At 41.6% G+C, this 21,883-nt stretch overlaps 1 protein-coding gene across 1 annotated transcript in view; it reads right to left on the bottom strand.

The window, feature by feature from the left end:
- brinp1 (bone morphogenetic protein/retinoic acid inducible neural-specific 1) overlaps nucleotides 1–21,883 on the bottom strand; it is a 121,931-nt gene that overhangs the window by 61,455 nt on the left and 38,593 nt on the right. Inside the window, exon 3 of the mRNA XM_058065135.1 lies at nucleotides 6,535–6,725. Coding sequence (XP_057921118.1) covers nucleotides 6,535–6,725 — 191 coding nt within the window. The remainder of the gene's footprint in view (nucleotides 1–6,534; nucleotides 6,726–21,883) is intronic.

The raw sequence follows: 21,883 nt of genomic DNA, 5'->3' as shown, positions 1-21,883 counted from the left end.
ATGTAGCCATGTTACATCCATTCATGTTGTGACTGTGTGGCAGACACTGAGCCCGTGTTTAGTACTTAACAAGTCCAAGGTTAGATTCGTCATGGTGCTATTATGAAGAACTCGAACCAATCTGTTGTCTCGGAGATCACGAAAAACCAGCACACAGTGCAATAAACTTATATCTATTAAAACGACTGAGATATTTAGCGTCAGATAACGCACGGCCTTGTTCTTCCGACCGGCTGATACCTTGCCGATATGGCTGTCGGCTGTCAGCTGGAATTTCGCCAAACTGACTTAATGAGCCTCGTGGCCGTCAACAGTGTTGTTGTTGTTGTTCAACGAAAAAGGTCAACCTGAAATTCATTTTTAGCAAAGCAGCCGAATGGAGTTCTCAGCCTCTAATGAGAAGGGAGTTTCAAGTCGCCGCATCTGTAATAAGGTTAGATTTTGTCAAGTAACAGGAAATCGATAATGCAACAAAAAGTCGTTGTCTCTTCTATCTTTTCTATGGTTATCCACGCTTACTGACCAGGAAAAAGATTTGGAACCCACAAAACTTGTTCATTCATTCATTCATTCATTTTCTACCGCTTTTTCCTCACGAGGGTCGCGGGGGGTGCTGGAGCCTATCCCAGCTGTCTTCGGGCGTAAGGCGGGGTACACCCTGGACTGGTCGCCAGCCAATCACAGGGCACATATAGACAAACAACCATTCACACTCACATTCATACCTATGGACAATTTGGAGTGGCCAATTAACCTAGCATGTTTTTGGAATGTGGGAGGAAACCGGAGTACCCGGAGAAAACCCACGCATGCACGGGGAGAACATGCAAACTCCACACAGAGATGCCCGAGGGTGGAATTGAACCCTGGTCTCCTAGCTGTGAGGTCTGTGCGCTAATCCTAGACCACCGTGCCGCCCACAAAACTTGTTCTTCCACAGAAATATTTCAGTATTGAACAAATCACTCCACACTCTTTATTGCCCTCTGGTTCTACCATAGCTTACTTATTGTGTGGAAATATGGGGTAATAACTATAAAAGTAATCTTCACTCGCTAAATGTACTGCAAAAAAAGGTCAGTAAGGATAATTCATAATGCCGCCTACAGAGAACATACTAACCTTATTTCTAAAATCACAAATACTTCAACTTGCTGATATAGTTCATCTTCAAACAGCTAAAATAATGCATAAGGCTAAAAATAACCAATTAGCTAAAAATGTCATCCAATACTTCTCTACAACAATTATGATCTCAGGGAAGAACTAAATTTGAAACACTTATATGCTAGGACTACGTTAAAAAGCCATAGCATTTCAGTATGTGGAATCAAACTATGGAATGGATTGAGTAAGACCCTCAAACAATGCACAACGATGAGCCAATTCAAGAAACAATACAAGCAGTTGATGCATAATACCAGGAGGAACAAGAGTAGAGAGCGATACCTGTTATTAGGGAACGCTACCACCGACAATTGGAGTATGAAGTATTATAATAATATACGTTTTTTTTTTAAATAAAAGGAGCGCAGACCAGTTGTCAATGCTGTCATTCAGTGAAACAAAAACATTTATAATGCAGATTAGCCAATTTGGGGATTTTCGATTTTCTAGCTGAAGTAATTGGAGTCACAGAAGAATTGTATTTACACAACGTGAGCCAAGGTAAACCACAACAAAAGGTCATGTGACATATTTAATCTTGTGACATCTCACCTAATTCCCTAAAATATAACGTATGTAATATGTAATACAAGCAAGTGATGTTTGCTAAATGCAAGGATGAAGAGTCTTGAACCAGTCATGATGTGCTATATATATCACTATATTGACACTTACTATGGTACACATTATGTCATTGGATGGTCATATCACTTTGTACTTTGGTACGAGGTGCATTATTAAAAACAAAAAACAAAAAAAAAAACCTAAACTGTATTATGGAAAGCAGGAAGTGAACAAATGTAACAGTTACTGATTGTAAAAGTACCAGATGGAGGGGTAGGATTTAATAAGCTGTGCTTCTTCCTACTTCTTTTGGACATATGGAACTGTGAACTGATTATGTGATGCATTCAATTGTAATCTGATGCATGTTCAAATGAAATAAAACCATTACCATTACCATATCTACAGGCTTAACTCCACACCTGTTTTGCTTTTGCTTTTGCTTTTTTGAACAATTCTAATGCAATGACCTCCCAGCGAGGGTTATACCAAAATAAACGTCGAGAATGTGATTGCTCGGAGCTGTAACAAGTCCAAATATTTACCCGGCACCCGGCAATCACTCTGCTTTGCATGTAATACATTTGTTTGTTGACACATTCTCCCAAGGTTTGATCTGTTCATTCTCTACCACATCATTATTTCTCTATTTCTCATTGTGACAAGTGCAAGGAGCAAACAAGCAAACACCAATTAAATCCCGCCAGCTCGGGTCTCGACCTCGCCTTTGAAGATTAGGGTTGGGAAAAGGCAAAGCGTCTGCCCGCAAGCCCGTCTGAGAGCGTGTCACATATGCTCAGATTTGCAGGGCCCGCGTATGCTTATTTGGCCTCGAGCGATGCATCGGAATTGGTCGCTTAACTCGTGGTGGCCGTGACTACCAGTCCGGGGCCAATGTCTCATGCCTGGTTAGAGTACGAGCACCCCTTTCGGGCTCCTCTTCCCCTCGGGCCCTGCAAAGTTACTTACATACACTTCACTTGCACTGCTGCACACGCATAATGCATGAAGCTTCTTTATAGAAGCTATTGTCGTATAACAGTTAAACTGTTCATAAGTATTTGGAGTTATTACTGCTGTAGTCTTGTCAAGTCATACATTACACAGCACCCCACTTGCTACATTTAATGTGCTTTGTTTATGGCTAAAAACACCTTTGGATACTACATCTCACCTTGAACCGTACTCCGCCAAGTCCAGACTTATACACATTTTTTTAATGTATGCATGTAGAGCATATACGGTAATGTCAATGAGGGTTGAGAGTGCAAGTAGTGTTTTAAAGTAATGGAAAGGCTGAGAGTGCTCCATTTGGTGTTAATGATACATATGTGGGTCACTTTATAGAGGAACATAAAACTATACTGCTACAGTATGTATGGCACTTGTCCAATAGAGGGGGGATAATGGATGTTTTTAACATATGGATTCAGGCAAATTTCACTTTGACGCTTTTATGTGCAATTTTTGACATTGCAGGAAGTCGTCAGTGTAGCCATGTAAACAAAGTATAAGGAGATCATCACCAGGTTGCCAGGTATATCTGATGTGGTCACCTCATGTGCAGTCACATTATCAGATACATTCTTGGCGGCACAGCGGTTAAGTGGTTAGCGCGCAGACCTCACAGCTAGGAGACCAGGGTTCAATTCCACCCTCGGCCATCTCTGTGTGGAGTTTGCATGTTCTCCCCGTGCATGCGTGGGTTTTCTCCGGGTACTCCGGTTTCCTCCCACATTCCAAAAACATGCTAGGTTAATTGGCCACTCCAAATTGTCCATAGGTATGAATGTGAGTGTGAATGGTTGTTTGTCTATATGTGCCCTGTGATTGGCTGGCGACCAGTCCAGGGTGTACCCCGCCTCTCGCCCCAAGACAGCTGGGATAGGCTCCAGCACCTTCGCGAACCTCGTTGAGGATAAGCGGTAGAAAATGAATTAATGAATGAATTCAATCAGGGCTGCACGACGGTCGAGTGGTTAGCCCACAGACCTCACAGCTAGGAGACCAGGGTTCAAATCCACCCTCGGCCATCTCTGTGTGGAGTTTGCATGTTCTCCCTGTGCATGCGTGGGTTTTCTCCGGGTACTCCGGTTTCCTCCCACATTCCAAAAACATGCTAGGTTAATTGGCGACTCCAAATTGTCCATAGGTATGAATGTGGGGGTGTACCCCGCCTCTCGCTCCAAGACAGCTGGGATAGGCTCCAGCACCCCCGGCGACCCTCATGAGGAAAAAGGCGGGAGAAAATGAATGAATGAATGAATATCTCTTTCTTCATCCGCATAAGACCTGATATGAATCGAGTATAGTCGAGTCTATGCTTTGCTGTTCCTTCCACTACCTTATCAGAACTATTTCCACTTTACCCAGGTCGGGTAAATCCAGCTCCAATGTCCAATCATGTCCTGTGCGTGTCGAGTAGACTGCAGAAAAAGCCAAACTACTCAGCGTTGTCGCCTCGACGGCTTTCCACCGGGTTTTCCTTCAAATCCCAAAGAGCCAGGTTTCTCCAAAACAAGTCATTTCCATAAACCATTTCGTCGAGTCGGGCCCTGAACACAGAAGACCGCTGCATTGGAAGTGCCTCAGATCCGATCACGGGTTGTGCTTTGGGAGGGAGGAAAGGAAGCGGAATGAGCTCCAAAGCGCTGTCTCCCTTTCAGCCCAAATCTATATTCTGCTGCTTGTTGATGCTAAAGAAGTCATCAGCTTGACAACTGGGTCTTTTCTGTTCAACAGGTTCGCCGCTCCCAATCAATCACTTACGTTGAAGTTCCGCAGTGCCACCAGTCAGGTAAATGTCCCGGCTTTTAGTAAATGTAGTCATTTCACGTTCGATTTCTGCATCGTAACATCCCACATAACTTCCTATGAATAAAACGGCACAACGCGGACTGATTATGAACGTATAAGGACAGATGTAGTGGAATATGTCCACAATTATAACTCTGGCCTCCACAGTGACTTTCATGACAGTAGCTGCCGTAGCATTTATATACAGCCCCACTCGTGCAGTAAATCCTCCCCCCATCCAAAAGCTTTGGAAAACGAGTGCTGTAAAGCACACTGTTCTCCGCAAGAGCATTTACGCCAGGACGCTTTCAAGATTTTGTCAGTTATTATGGCTCGGGTACCTCGCAGACGTGGTGTCTTTTATTTGAAGTCTGCAATGGATTCCCTTTCTTAAAACTTCTTCCCGGCTCATCAAAATCCACCGCCATCACTTCATGCCAAATTTAAAGCATTTGATTGAAACTTGGCTGGGGGGTCAAATAAAGTATGGAATTGTTCAGTTAGAAGAGAAACGCTGAGTAATTGGTGAGTACCACAAGTACCGGTTGTGTTGAAATAAAACAATGTTGCCATATTTACTACTTTACTATATCCTGATATGTCAAGGTTTAATTGGCATAGTCCGATCTGAATTCATCACACATCATCACAGTCTTTGTTTTATACAAAGACTGCGATGATGTGTGATGAATTCAGATCGGACTATGCCAATTAAAATATTATGAATATTATGAGAAATATTATGGCGGCCATTGGAAACTGTTGTACATTGTTGTAAGTGTTATCTCAGCTCGTTTTATGAATCATTTTCATAAACCCGACAGAATCCCGGTGCCAGCAACTGGCTGCACGGCGTGTGGTTAGCGCACAGACCTCACAGCAAGGAAACGTGGGTTCAATTCCACCCTCGGCCATCTCTGTGTGGAGTTTGCATGTTCTCCCCGTGCATGCGTGGGTTTTCTCCGGATACTCCGGTTTCCTCCCACATTCCAAAAACATGCTAGGTTAATTGGTCACTCCAAATTGTCCATAGGTATGAATGTGAGTGTGAATGGTTGTTTGTCTATATGTGCCCTGTGATGGGCTGGCGACCAGTCTTCTTGCCCGAAGACAGCTTGGATAGGCTCCAGCACCCACCCCCGACCCTCGTGAGGATCAGCGGTAGAAAATGAATGAATGAATGAATAAATGAGCGACCCGGCAGAATCCCGGTGCCAGCAACTTATACAGTGGTTTGTACAGATACCGTAATTATAATAAAAAGATGATATTTGAGCACATGGAGGAATATAATGGCTGTGAAAGGAAGAAAAAAAGCAATACAGGAGCAGAATTGTCATTTAACTTAATATAACACGTCCAGGCACCAAAGTATAAACCACACACACACACCCAAAAGTATTGATGTATTCTATTTCTATTCCATTCCATATTACAAGCAAATGGCCCAACCACTAATGGAACTCTTTACACTTGACCGGTGAAATTTAAGTTGCCTGCAAAAACTCTGTCCTTCCCTCTCGGGTGCATAACGACTCTTGAGACCATAAAGTGTAGGTGGCCACAAAGAGAATTAGCCTCTTCTTGATTACTAGCCTGCTGAGCACCTTTATTGTGTTCTATAACTGTGTTCTTTAATGGACAATCCCGAGAGGGAGATCGTAAGAAGTAGATTGACCTGCAACTCAAGACGGAATGGCCTCAAGGTTAAAGGAAAATGTGAAGATGGTTTTGACATGCCATCGACAGGTGGACTGTACCACTTTCTTAGAAAACTATATTTACATTATTATTATTATTACAATTATTAATTGTTTGTATAGGACAGCGGACGTTTGCTGTTGGCCAATGGATGTTTAAGTACAGACTACAGTTTCATCCTTGGTTCAGATAAATACAAAAGGTCGATGCCTCAGCATTTACCAGCTTCCCTCGCCAAAATGCAAAACCACATGACCCGAGGCATGTATGTACAAACCATTATCCAACCCACTGAAGCTCTCTTACCTCCCAGAGTGGCCGAGATGAGAATGTGGGTTCCATATTTTTTAATGATGGTGTGAATGAACTGCTGAGTGGTTGGTCTGCGGCCCAGCAGGCGTACACTCCGCTGGAACTCGGGCATCAACGGCACCGGGTTCCGGATCAGGTCCCGCCTCTCGATGGCCGTGTTCCTCACCTTCCAACGTGCAAATTCCCTGGTAAATGACAGGAACGTAATATCAGAATGACTCAGACCGTGACTGGTATGCTTCAACTGAGTCCCGATGCGAGTGGATGATAACGTCAAAAAGTTTGCAAACATTTCACATCTCTAATGAACGTCATGGACTGTTTGTGTGTGTGTACCTTTCATAGAAATCAGTGTGTTTTGTTTCTGCGTAACATTGCAAAGCAGAAAAACCAATTTCCTTGCATTTTTTGCGACTGGTGGAGAAAAAAAAAGCCAATAAAGACCAACAGCAGTGATATTTGACCGCAGCTTAAAAGAAAAATACAAATGTGGCTGTCGGATAGATCTTGCAAATATTTGTGTGGGTGTTTTATGATGCGAGACGCACGTCGGGGGAAAACATCGGGGAAAGCATCGTCTCAGACAGAGATACAGAAATCTCTGTTACTCTGTGGCAAAGCACCTAAGCCCCGAGGATAAAAGTGCCAGGTTTTCTCCGGCTGTCTGCCGTGCTGAAACGATAAAGAAGACACACTGTCACTGAGTCAATAGCTAACGCCCGGCGTGTTCAGGAAGTAAAATGTCAGTGATTAGGCATGCAGGTAAGACGCCGGCATTATCTGTGTGAAGAATATCTGAGACGGCTCACACAAGAAGTAGACAACAGTCGGCTCGCTGTTGATTTGGGGTTGTTGTACAGTCTGACGTGTATTTCTGTCAGCATATTATGCCAAAACTGACATGATTACAACGATACCCATCAAAGGTTCCACATCTCACTTCCTCTGCCGTTTGTCAAAATGACGGTACAAATCCGAACAATTAAGAATGGGGATGAGATGTTGGGGAGAATAAATCACATACTGGCTATGGTTTCAGAATATTGTTTAACAGCAACGTCATAATATCTCTACGAAATGTTCTGAACTCCTGTTTCAATGGCAGAGGAGTAGTGACCAGAATAATGTTTCTCATAGTCTTTCAGTCAATAAACAAAGCCTCTGCAGGTTGCAGACAAGTAGTGCACTCTTCCCTCCATTGCTTTAAAGTACACGTAACCATCAAATTTAAATGTAATATGATGAATGATCAATAAATAATCAATCATTAATCATCAATCATTGTACTCGCAATGTAATTTGATTATTAATGACCCAAAAATATTAGTGTCATTAGTTATCACCTCCACAGTGTTTCCAGGGATTTGGTATTTTGGAATGTTGGACTTTTTCCAGACTCAGTAAAACATGTGTACCATTGTGTACCAATGTGTACCATTGTGTACCATATGTACCAATGTGTACCATATGTACCAATGTGTACTATTGTGTACCATTTGTATCATTGTGTACCATGTGTACCATTGTGTAGCATGTGTACCAATGTGTACCATGTGTATCATTGTGTACCATATGTACCAATGTGTGCCATTGTGTACCAATGTATACCATTGTGTACCATGTGTACCAATGTGTACCATTGTGTACCATGTGTACCATTGTGTACCAATGTGTACCATTGTGTAGCATGTGTACCAATGTGTACCAGTGTGTACCATGTGTATCATTGTGTACCATATGTACCAATGTGTGCCATTGTGTACCAATGTATACCATTGTATACCATACCATTGTGTACCGTGTGTATCATTGTGTACCAATGTGTACATATGTATCATTGTGTACCATTGTGTAACATTGTGTACCATGTGTATCAATGTGTACCAATGTGACCCATTGTGTACCAATGTGTACCATTGTGTACCTTGTGTACCAATGTGTACCATTGTGTACCAATGAGTACCATTGTGTACCACGTGTACCATTGTGTACCTTTTGTACCAATGGTACCATTGTGTACCAATGTGTAGCACGTGTAGCATTGTGTACCATGTGTACCAATGTGTAGCATTGTGTAGCATTGTGTACCTTGTGTACCAATGTGTACCATTGTGTACCAATGTGTAGCATGTGTACCAATGTGTACCATTGTGTAGCATTGTGTACCAATGTGTAGCATGTGTACCATTGTGTAGCATTGTGTAGCATTGTGTACCATGTGTACCATTGTGTAACATTGTGTACCATGTGTACCAATGTGTACCATGTGTACCAGCTGCAACAACGAAACAATGAATTCATGATTAATCAATTAGGCAATTAATCTACCACTATTTTGTATTGGATTAATCATTTTCAAATGTGAAAATGTAAATACCCTCTGATTTCAGTTTAAATTTCTGTTGTAAAGAAATTATTACTCATTCTTATACTTGTGACTTTTTGTGTGTATTTTTTCTAATGAATTATGCAAATGTGCTGTGACATGCGTGTCCAACTACAGCGGTTCCACTGCGGTCTGGTCATGTCCTTGTCTGCGACTATCCCTCCTGTCTAGGATACATTCCCAATGATTACTGCGTGCGGTCCTGTCGTTGCCAGTTATTATATAAAACGTTATATGGCAGGCCATATGTGTGAGGCTCCTTCTGCCCCAGATTAAGCATGCCAGCAGATGGAATCGGAGACATGATTCAGTGCTTTACTTCACAGCTCCAAGACCACTTTAATGACCTATCACTGAAAGTAAAGAGGAGATGAATGGCGTGGCGGCTGCATAGGAGAAGGAAATTGGAACAGGGGTGATTATTGCTTCGTGGGGTTCCAGTAACTCACGGGGGTTACATCGCATTGGTGTGTCACATACAGATTTTACAAGATAGTTCATCTGACATGGAGTACCATAACCGACTATCTAATCCAATCCTAAATACTGGAAAGCTTGTATTTGTGCTGCGGAATGTAACGCTAATGCCTCTTACGCTATCTCGCCGGTGATGTGAGGTCTCGGCCCTCATTTTCAGTGTTTTTCTCTGTCCTGTTTAGAAAGAAGCTAGGAAATACATTACTACCATGAAACAATAAAGTGAAGGTGGCATAAAAACAAGATAATAAGATCCGGGTGCTTCCACGGAAGCTCACTATGAAGAAAAGCCTAGAAAACAACCTGCACGTAGTATTTATATTGGAGTGAAGTACTGCTGTTTCTCTTACTTCACTTGTTTCAAAAAGTTGACAGCACGCTAAAGGGAACTCGGAGTCCTCAAAGTCAACACAGTGAAAGCGGAAGCTGTGATTTGCTGTGGAGGTTTTTACATGAAAAATTGATACAAAGTGAGCGCTTCGTCTTGTGACTGGGAGCTTTGCTTTGTCAGGACCGCATTACCACCAAAGCTCACGAATGTGGACTTAAAACGGCTATTAAAATCACTTAACAAAGCCTCATTACAAACCTTCATTGATTTGTGACTGTTCTGAACTCCTGCTTCCATGCCATTATGGGATTGAGTAGAATAAGGTTGCCCAGAGGGGTTTATATCATGGGTGTTAATTCTTCATTTTCTTAGCGAGGAAACTAAAGGAGATGAAACTGGTTTCATCCATTTTGCCTAATTTGCCTAATCAGCAGCTTCAGAACAGAATCATAAGGATACATGAACAGATCAAGTGATTATTATGCCCATAACTAGTCGACTGCACATGTATTATTCTCTATGAAGTAATACTGGAATCAAAATCTTTTTTATGTGCGTCACACCACCCCACCAAGTAGAAGAATGTAGTACGCAGTGAGAAATTCTGCTAAATGTTGGATAAAAGAGACAATGTACAAAATGTAGAAAAATTAATACTAATAAAATTAATAAATCTACATATTAATATGTCAGCGTGGTCAATAGCTTTATTACTACAGTGGAATTCAGACATATCATCGCTTGTCCTCATTAGGGTGGAGCCTACTCAGTTGACTTCAGGTAGGGGGTGGGGTCCACCCTGGACTGGTGACCAGCCAATCACAGGCCACATATAGACAAACAACCATTCACAATCACATTCATACCTATGGACAATTTGGAGTCGCCAATTAACCTAGCATGTTTTTGGAATGTGGGAGGAAAACGGAGTACCCGGAGAAAACCCACGCATGCACGGGGAGAACATGCAAACTCCACACAGAGATGGCTGAGAGTGGAATTGAACTCGGGTCTCCTAGCTGTGAAGTCTGCGTGCCGCTCAAATTTAAATAATAACAAATGTAAAAAGTTATTGGTTATTGGGATCGGTCTTGAGACAAATATTTTGTGTATTGTGTACCTAATTATTTCCTTTGGGAGAATATGTTTTTCCAAATCGGAAGAAAATCCAAATGACCCGCGATGTTCCACTGTATTCATTACAAACCCTGAGTCGTGTCAGCCTGGCAAGTGATTAGTCTACAAAGGACCCCATCCCCACTGTGAAGTAACACTCAGAGCGCCTCATTAAATGAAGTCATTACTGAAGACACAAACAAGACCCCGTTTGCTTTTGAAGGCTTTAACAGACAACATAAAGTGTCATATTTGTCTTATTTGTTATCCAAAGAAACCTGCAGACCAAACACGGAAAAATGGCCCCTCGAGTGCCGAGTGAAATGTATTGTTTTAGGGAAGAAAATGTTAAGATTAAAGGTGGGTCAATATAGCCGGAAATCACACTTGGAGTGTGAGTTTCACGTCTAAAAAAAACACACGTCACATTTCCTGACACCTAAGCCCTTCTTGGAATTTCCTAGACAAATAGTTGGAGCGTCACGGGGTGTCGAAACCGCCGTGTGACAGGCTCTGCAGTTGTGGTTTACTGCAAGAAAATCTCGAAGCAATTAAAAAGAAAATGTCCCAGCAGGAGTCAAAGACAACATGTTTCTGGGAGCTTGAAAGAAGACATCAGAAAAGACAAAAAAAAAACATCTTCCTGTTTATCAAAGTACACAAATACACCCCCACAAGGTTATTTTGGACAATTCCAACCCGGCCTTCATTAGACTGAGTATATTTGGAAAGAAACAAAAAAAAACAGCTGCAAGACGACAACGACCATTAATGATGAAAGCAAATACAATTGTGACATCCAGCTATAAACATGTGAGGGTTTTCACAACTCTTCACTTTTATTTGAAGCAGACAAGATGTTGTCGTAAAGGCCAACAGTGTTGCACTCGGCATTTTTTAAATATATACACACCTGTAAAGGAGCTGCGCAACAACAAAACATCCAGGAAGATGAAAGATGTTCTTATCTTTATCCACAGAGCGTGGTTGCAAATGAAAATGGCGTTCGTAAAAATGCATTTGATTTAAACCCCGGGCGTGCCAACTCCGAATCTGAGGTTCAAACTTTCCCATGAAACTGAAAATGAAAGGATGCGGGATAACATGTCAATCATTGATTATATTATTTGTGCATATTATTCAATCAGGGCTGCACGGCGGTCGAGTGGTTAGCCCACAGACCTTACAGCTAGTATGTGTGTGAGTGTGAGTGTGAATGGTTGTTTGTCTATATGTGCCCTGTGATTGGCTGGTGACCAGTCCGGGGTGTACCCCGCCTCTCGCCCGAAGACAGCTGGGATAGGCTCCAGCACCTTCGCGACCCTCACAAGGATAAGCGGTAGAAAATGAATGAATGAATTCAATCGGGGCCGCGCGGTGGTCGAGTGGTTAGCGCACATACCTCACAGCTAGGAGACTAAGGCTTCAATTCCACCCTCGGCCATCTCTGTGTGGAGTTTGCACGTTCTCCCCGTGCATGCGTGGGTTTTCTCCGGGTACTCCGGTTTCCTCCCACATTCCAAAAACATGCTAGGTTAATTGGCCACTACAAATTGTCCATAGGTATGAATGTGAGTGTGAATGGTTGTTTGTCTATATGTGCCCTGTGATTGGCTGGCCACCAGTCCAGGGTGGACCCCCCCGACCGTCGTGAGAATAAGCGGTAGAAAATGAATGAATGAATGAATTATTCAATCAGGTTGGATATTTTTGCTTTCTCGTCCAGTTCAGCCGATTGCCAAAGAATGTATTATCATCCCATACCTCCTTTGTAATAAGAAACAACCCTGTCTGTTACATTCTTCTCAATAATCAGATGACAAAAAAACATGTTATTCCCACACTGAATCAGTCAGCGAGATACAACATTTGAAATGCAATAACAACAAAACGAGATAAAAATGCTTCCTTTCACTGTGCTGTCTTAATTGTGCCTTTGCATGAAATTCAAACACAAAGCCGAAGCGGGCAAATGAGTGTCGGGTGGCGAGGGCACGGCGTCAGACTTGTTTTTGCAGAAACGATGCAGACAAAGTTATTTTGCATTGTGGACATGGAAGAGAAACTACAGAATTCACTTAAGCAAAGCTTAATGAAATGTAAATCCTAATGGAATTGGCTGTATGTGTGTGTTGGGGGGGGGGGGGGGGGGTGGTGTTTGGAGACACTAAGCGTGGACTCCCCCTGACACAAGAGGGAACCGACAACATCGGGTCTCATGTTTTGCTGAAGGATGAGCCTTTCATTTTGAAGTCGTGTTCCACCACCGACTTTTGGGGATGAATTGGCTAATACTTGAAATGCTGCATGAGGAGAGCACAATAACGACATCAGCTCGGTCTGTCATCTTATGCAAAATGTACTGTCACATGACAAAATGATCTTTGGGTTACAACTCTGACACACCAGGAAGTGAAACATAAAGGGATAATCAATCTAATTTACATTCACAGGTTTTTTCCATCCATGCATTTTCTATGCCACTTATCATTAAGGTCTCTGAGGTATGCTGGAGCCTATCCCAGCTGACTTCGGGCAAGGTACACCCTGGACTACGGCCTACGGTTGAAACGATGAGCGCCAGGACGCCAAGTCTATTATTCATATCAACATCGGCTTTGAAGCCAGAGATTCTCCAGTACTGTGCAAAGTAAAATGGTACAAATTGGAATTGGGCCACACTGCCGAGCTGAGAGATGGCTGTGCACCATGACACCGACTTCAAGCTGCTTATACGAATGGGAGGGGTACTTTGATCCAATAATGGAAATTTACCCCATGAATGACTTTGTGAAGCAATTTTGACTTCCCACACGATATTGACTCGTTCATCCCCACTCAGCACACCGTGTCCCCACCGAGGGGCGACAATGTGGGACCTCATTCGATTGGATATTGGTAATGGTAATGGTTTAATTTCATTTGAACATGCATCAGATTACAATTGAATGCATCACATAATCAGTTCACAGTTCCACATGTCCAAAAGGAGTAGGAAGAAGCAAAGCTTATTAAATCCTACCTCTCTATCTGGTACTTTTACAATCAGTAACTGTTACATTTGTTCACTTCCTGCTTTCCTAATATAGTTTAAGTTTTTTTTTTTATTTATTTTTTGTATTTATTTTTTAATTATTTTTTTTAATCATTTTTTTATTTTTTGTCATGTACCGAAGTATGAGGTGATATGACCATAGGAGTTTTACATGCATGAAACAATTGCCAAGATACAATGTGGCAATGAGATCGACACAAACGCCACCTTCCGGTTTTGCTATGAGTTTTTTTCTTGAATTCGGTAGTATTTATCACCTTCTTGAACAAATTCTGGCACTTGCAACTTTTTGTCTCCATTGTGGCCTATTTTTATGCTGTGCTCAAAAGAATAGCAGAGGTGAGTAAATACATAGTTTGTGTAATGTTTGTGTAATAGTTTGTGTAAATACAATTCTTCTGTGACTCAGCAATTACTTCAGCTAGAAAATCGAAAATCCCCAAATTTGCTAATCTGCATTATAAATGTTTTTGTTTCACTGAATGACAGCATTGACAACTGGTCTGCGCTCCTTTTATTTAAAAAAACGTATTATTATGAATATTATTATAATACTTCATACTCCAATTGTCGGTGGTAGCGTTCCCGGGAGGCTGGTAATAACAGGTATTGCTCTCTAGTCTTGTCCCTCCTGGTATTATGCAGCAGCTGCAGGAAAATATGTATAAAAAGAGACTTTTCATGTTAATAAGGAGGCAAGGTCCAGCAATAAATCAAACAGACAGAGACACAATTGAAATCCTCTATGAAATTCAGCCAGCAAGAAGCTTTCCAAATATTATACAATGCATCTTAATCACACGCTACAGTGCACAAACAATATCCAGACAGACAGAGGTCGGGTGTTATTTTGCTTGACCTGAGCTGTTTGCTTGGGCTGGATTTATATATTTTTTCACTTCACGACTGGTACTCTCAAACGCAGCTACAGCTACAGTGTGTTTGCCGCGTACGTGAATTTCGCAGTTGATTTCATTGCTCAGGTGCTATAAATAGTAGGCAAAGCCAGATAGCATCAGTAAACATAGCTGCATACAATCGGAGTGACAGGCAATATTGCAGGTGACCTTTTGCAAATGCAGTTCTATCTACACATACAGTAGATTACATCTACCGTGTACTGTAAAAAATCTATTTAATAAGTTTATGAAATCATAATACACTGAAACCACAGCCAGGACATATGGAAAGACATTCATCAACATTTATGGTTACTTTTACCTTCGCTGATGATGTGATTTTTTTGGCCAAAGACACAATGCGGAAGCAATACGAACACCACCTTCCTGTTTTGCCATGAGCAATTTTTTGAATTCAGTAGTGTTACTCACCTCAAGCCTCTGCTATTCTTTTGAGCACAGCATAAAAATAGGCCACAATGGAGACAAAAAGTTGCAAGTGCCAGAATTTGTTCAAGAAGGTGATAAATACTACCGGATTCAAGAAAAAAAATTCATAGTAAAACCGGAAGGTGGTGTTTGTGTTGATCTCATTGCCACATTGTATCTTGGCTATTGTTTCATGCATGTAAAACTGTAATTGTCATAATGTATGGTCATATCACCTCGTACTTCGGTACATGACAAAAATTAAAAAATTAAAAAATTAAAATTTATTTAAAAAAATACATAAAAAAATAAATGTAAAAATAAAGTGAACAAATGTAACAGTTACTGATTGTAAAAGTACCAGATGGAAGGGTAGGATTTAATAAGCTTTGCTTCTTCCTATTCCTTTTGGAACTGTGAACTGATTATGTGATGCATTCAATTGCAATCTGATGCATGTTCAAATGAAATAAAACCAATACCATTACCATTTTTTGTGTTAATATTTTTTAGACTTGTGGCGTGTAAAGACAGTTAGCCAGCAAAGAACCGCTGATGATGTCATAGATTGTATTTTTTTGTGTTCTTTTCCTTTTTCATCACTGCCTAAGCTACATATTTATGCATTCTCTATCATTTTCTCTCTTTATTGGAAACACAGGAAGGAAACAAACCATCGGTAAATGTTGAGAAAAGGAGAAGGGGAAGGACTTAATCAATTCTGCTTCTTTCCTACTTCAGAAATGTCTGAATGGTGAAAATGTAAACATGTCATGTTCCTGAATGTAACAAATAAAAGCAAAATAAAAACAATCTGCTGATTTGCATTCACATAAATTGAACTGAATTTAAACACATTCAAGAAAGGGCAGGCTGCTGGTGTATATAAGTATATATACTGTATATTTGTTATAAATATAAGTATACTATATACCGTACATAATAGTTGAATATTTTCTTTGTTGGTAAACGTCTGTGTGCCATGTTTTGTTACACATTGTGTGCAGCTGATGAAACACTTCCCTCTTTGTCCCCCAGCATGAAAACAATAACGCTCTTTCAATCTCCATGCAACAAAAACCCAGAGCAAGGTCGAGGTATTCATGCAGTTAAAAAGAAACCTCTCCAATGTCCTGGCTGCTGCTTATTGTATCCTATCTACTTGCAGCTGAACTAAATTTGCTCCCTAATAACTGTCAAGTCACACGGCGAATGAAAAGCACCGTGTTGATGATTTCCTTACATTGAATATATCGGCCGTGTGCGTGTTCAACATAAATTGGAGGTATTGAATTGTCTCCGTGTCGTCTTTGCCGCTTCAAACTATTTGAAGCAATTTTGTTTGTACAGAGAGTGGAATTGAACCCTGGTCTCCTAGCTGTGAGGCCTGTGCGCTAACCACTCGGTCACCATGCAGCCATGATGCAAATTAATGGTCAGTAATAGACGTTGAGAAGGTGTTGGATTAAACAACCCTGCCTCGGTTAGCATACGTCCTGGTTAGCGTACGTCCCGGTTAGCGTACATCCTGGTTAGCGTGTTTTTCGGTTAACGTCAAAGGTTTTGTCAACATTTTTACCTCAATTTGTGTACATTTTAGTTAGCGTGGGAAGTTTAAAACAGCACGGCGTTGGTCACGATGCCTCTCCTTTATTGTTTTTTCTTCAGCTGTACAATTTCAATGTTATATATTTTTTTTACATTTCTGCCCCCAAAACATTTGGAAAACAACCCATTGAGCGTGGCACACAGTATGAATACAGCCAACACGTTGAAAATGTGCTACTAATTGGTTATTCCACCTAACCATGGCGATTTATACGAACATAAGATGTTCCTTTTCTTAATTAAAGCTGGAGCTGTCACATATTTTTATCCAAAGAGCCATCAAAGACACCAAGGTGAAGAAGTCAGTGTAGATGTAAAGTATCACGGCTGCTTCACAGCCCTCCAGTGTGAAAATGAGATACATGTCATTTCTTGTTAAAGCCACTTATCAGGTCTTTGCCGTGCGACACCCTGGAGATGAGAACGAACACCCGGAAGATATCACTCCAAATGTCCTTCTTCGCTTCCTTCATACGTACATACTATATTTATATATTATTTTAATCCTGAACTCAATTATGAAATTGCATTGCTGTGAAAAAAAAACAAACTTTCCTTTCTCAAAATTGCAGCCTCCCGAGAAATAAATCTTTGGCCAGTTTGACCTTAATATGGTTTTATGAGGCTCAGCAGGTTGGTGGAATTTTGTCTATGCCTCCAACACACACAAATCTCTAAGATCCTCTGCCTTCATGAATATAAATGGCCCCAGCATAGGAACATTAAAAACACATTTTGGGGTCTCAATGTTGCTGTAGAGATGACTCTGGATACGCATTATACGATTCTCCGACCCATCCAAGATACATTAAAGGGCTGCTATTGGCAAAGCGTCAATAATTTAGAGGCCGGTGAGTTTTGGTGTCAATGCTTTTGCTGAATATACTCGTTAGCATCATCTTCTGAGTGGCAAATTTGGAACAAGGGTGTCATTACATGATGTTTTAACTTGGGAAATATGCTGGTAAAAAAAAAACGAAGTGAGTGCTAATATTTCTTTACCGGTAACTTTGTTAGTAGTTATTCTTCCCTGTGTACCTGAATGATAAAATAATGGCCTACCTCAGCAAACAATAATCGGACTGTACATCTGTCAAATCAGCACATCAGATGCTCAAGCGGATCCCACATTAAAGTCAACTTCCTGTTTACAGCACGAGACAACCTGCCACACTCACTATTTCCAACGCATTGCGGACCTAAAGGAGCCAGAATAACATGTCCAACAAATTCAGTGTTTTGCTGAGAGTGAAAAATGACTCAGATGTTCTGTAGGAGGCCCTGAGTAAACTTTTTTTTTGTGTGTGTATGTGTGTTTGTGTGTGTTTGTGTTGTGTAGGTCACATACAAATCACTAAAGATAAAAACTGGCAGCTGGGTGCAATAGGAAAAAAACATTTCAGATTTGCGAGTGAATAATTTAGGTATTGTGCTCTACTTTTCAAAAGTTGTATTTGTTTACTGTTGTGTGGAAGCTCTAATGTTGGGCACAATCCTTACAGGTCGATGGATGGCCTCCACAACAACACAGCAGCAACAGAACCAATGTTGGAATACATTCACAAACTAATGCATACTTTGAATGCAGCTACTGCCATTGTGTGGAAGATAATCATTGTTTACTGACAAATCGTTCCTATTATTATTATTGAGATATTGTACTAGTTCACATCGTCCTCTCAGAAATTGAACAAAATGTAAACGATAATATGTAAGCTAACACAAGATTGGAAGTGTCAGCATGTAAAAATTATGAAAAAAAAAATCATTCATTCATTTTCTACCGCTTATCCACACGAGGGTCGCAAAGTTGCTGGAGCCTATCCCAGCTGTCTTCGGGCAAGAGGTGGGGTCCACCCTGGACTGGTGGCCAGCCAATCACAGGGCACATATAGACAAACAACCATTCACACTCACATTCATACCTATGGACAATTTGAAGTCGCCAATTAACCTAGCATGTTTTTGGAATGTGGGAGGAAACCGGAGTACCCGGAGCAAACTCCACACAGAGGGTGGAATTGAACCCTGGTCTCTTAGCTGTGAGGCCTGTGCGCTAACCACTTGATCACCGTGCAACCATGATGCAAATTAATGATCAGTAATAGACGTTGAGAAGGTGTTGGATTAAACAACCCTGCCTTGGTTAGCATACCTCCTGGTTAGCGTACGGCCTGGTTAGCGTACATCCCGGTTAGCATGTTTTTCGGTTAACGTCAAAGGTTTTGGCAACATTTTTACCTCAAGTTGTGTACATTTTCCGGTTAGCATGCAATATGGTACGCATCCGATCATGCGGCCTTAGCATTCAAGTAAAACTCAAGTACTTCATAAACACTGTATGTGTACTGTAATATGAGATGGAAAAAGGCAGCTTTCACGTCTGCTGGATTAAAAGTTAACCAGGGGTCTAAGCGTGATATCAGCACCATGAACATCATGGCCAGTGTGACAGCTTTTCTAACAAATATTATTACATGTACATTTCACATAGTCCTTTCACCATATTAGACAGATTAAGCAGCTTGAAGCAGTAATGTGAGACGGGGCGGCGAGACCGACGTCTCCTCCTTGGAAAAGCTTGTTGCTCTTGTCGAGATTGCCAGTCTCGCGGGAGGGGTGGCAGCAACCCACGCAGTGAATTAGTCAGTGCTTAACCCTGGCACTTTCGTTCTCGCCTCCTGTTACTCCGCTAATTATCAGCCTTTCCTTGCTGGTGATTAGTCAGCCCACAGCTGGGGCTTTTTGCCACATAGGGAAGTGGCACGGACGTCATGTCAAAATAATAACACCATTTACACGTAAGATGCGACCTGCGCCAAAGATGGACTAAAACCACGGTCCAGGAACGGAACTTGTACTACACCCGAGGATCGTGTTTATATTTTTGTTCCGGAACAAACCATTGACTTCAGAGGTTCCATTGCAGCCATTAAAATGTACACAAGTTGGTATGATTCTGTAATTTTTGCAAGGTAATGTGGATTTTTTTTCTATTTCTGTTGGCTTCCATCTGTTTGGGAAATATGCGCCTGCGAGAAAATTATAGCTGGATTCTCTGACAATCGTAATTCCACAGATTTAATGGTTGGTGGACTTACAGATCTCTTGCTGATTAGCTGAAGTGAATCCTCAGCATCCAAGAGCTGGATGTGCTTAGTGCTTCAGTAAGCAAAAATGAGTATTGATGTCTGCCGCTATAGCCAAGGGCCTTGTGGCTGGCAGCTTGTTCATGGGATGGCCAATCGCAATTGTCTCCATCAACTGCTGGGCGACCATAACGCCAATGTAATGGTACATCTTCACATTGAAATCTAATGTGTGTACAGATGGGATAGCTGCCAAGACAGATCCAACAACAAACCCGAGGTGAACAAAAACACACAAAAACATTTTCCTCTATTGGATTTGCTCGACTGGCCGTCTTATATTCGGTTCTGCAGATTCATATAAACAAAACAACAGACTCCTTCCCCAAGCAAGTCAAAGCTTTCTCCAGAAGGACTGCACCGACATTGATATAATGGTAAGGTTTATATCGTGACATATCAATATGTTGTATGAATCCATTATTGGATCAAAAAATCCACCCGTTCTGTTGTCTCTACCGGTATAAATGGTCTCTAAGCGGTTTTAAATGAACTCCTTCCCTAAGTAAGTCAACGCTTTCTCCAGAAGGACTTTACCTGAACTTGAGCTTGTATTGTTGTGTAGATAGAGCAGATGCCATGTGAGCTGCTGGTCATGCCGCACCGACATTGATATAATGGGATGGTTTATATCAAGACGTATCAATATGTTGTATGAAACCATTATTGGATCAAAATATCCACCCGTTCTGTTGTCTCTACCGGTATAAATGGTCTCTAAGCAGTTTTAAATGGTTTTATATACTAAATCAGTTTGGCAAGCTAGTAAAAATGATTTTCCAAACAAAGTGTTGCTGTGATGACAGCCTGAATAATAAAGGTGCTGTTTGTACTTTATGTGTGTGGAGGTGTGCTCAGTGAGTCAACAAAGCCTCTCCGGCTTTGAACCGGCCTCTTCCTCACATCGAGCGTGACCTCGGTGCAGCTGAAACACACTAGAGCCGCTTTCATGTCTCCAACACTTACATATACATTTTGGTACTTTTAGCACCTTCCTGTCTTGCTACCTAATGGCGCCTCAACCCGTGTCACCATCCATCCTAATTCTTCAGTCTGTTTCATCGTTCCTGACTTCCTGTTACCTTGCCACGTCCTCTTCCTTTGGCTACAGTGGCTGCAGCCTGCTGAATTAAACATGGCCACAGCTAGCATGCGGACGTTATCAAATCCATCCAATTATAGATGGCTCATCCCAGCTAATGCGTGACCTGAGTCAGACAAAAGTTGTGCCTTGTTTCACTTTTAAAAACAAATGAGGCTCTGATTTAAACGTGGAAATGAGAGCAAAGGAAATTAAAAAAAAACGACTCTGTGTGATGAAAAAGTAAGAATTAGGGCACAGAGTGTTTGCATATGCAAATGAGACGTGCAGACTGTTCATTTGAGGCTTATTGCTGATCAAGTGGTTGTCTGTGGACTGATTAGGAATAATTAATATTGCAAGGAAATGTTCATTAGTGCATAATGTGCTTACATACATAGTCACGTGTCATGGCGCACTGCATCAGGATGGAGAACGCTTTCCAGACGCGAGTAGTTTGAATCTGTGTACAATGCAAGTAGCACCAATTTGTGTAAAAGTGCGTCCCCACAGTGTCATGACTTGTCAACGCTGATAATGTCGCATGCGGCGACTCGCTTGGAGCAAACCATGTGCAAACGAGCAGCTTAACACTTTGACTGACGATTTGTGCTAATTGGGCGCCACCGGCTTTGTGTTTTTTTTGATTGTCATTGTGATCCACATGGTAATTACGGCTGAGTTCACACTTGCCATGTTTGCTTCGGTTTAGAAGAACGCTAGCGCTTTGGTCAAGTGGAACTGGGATAATCCAAACAAAAGGCGGGGGAGGGTCTGGGTCTGGTGGTTGGGATGGAATCCATCAGGGAAAC

The sequence above is a fragment of the Doryrhamphus excisus genome, chromosome 2, assembly GCF_030265055.1.
Source record: "Doryrhamphus excisus isolate RoL2022-K1 chromosome 2, RoL_Dexc_1.0, whole genome shotgun sequence".
NCBI lineage: Eukaryota > Metazoa > Chordata > Actinopteri > Syngnathiformes > Syngnathidae > Doryrhamphus > Doryrhamphus excisus.
This window is presented reverse-complemented; position numbering and strand designations above follow the sequence as displayed.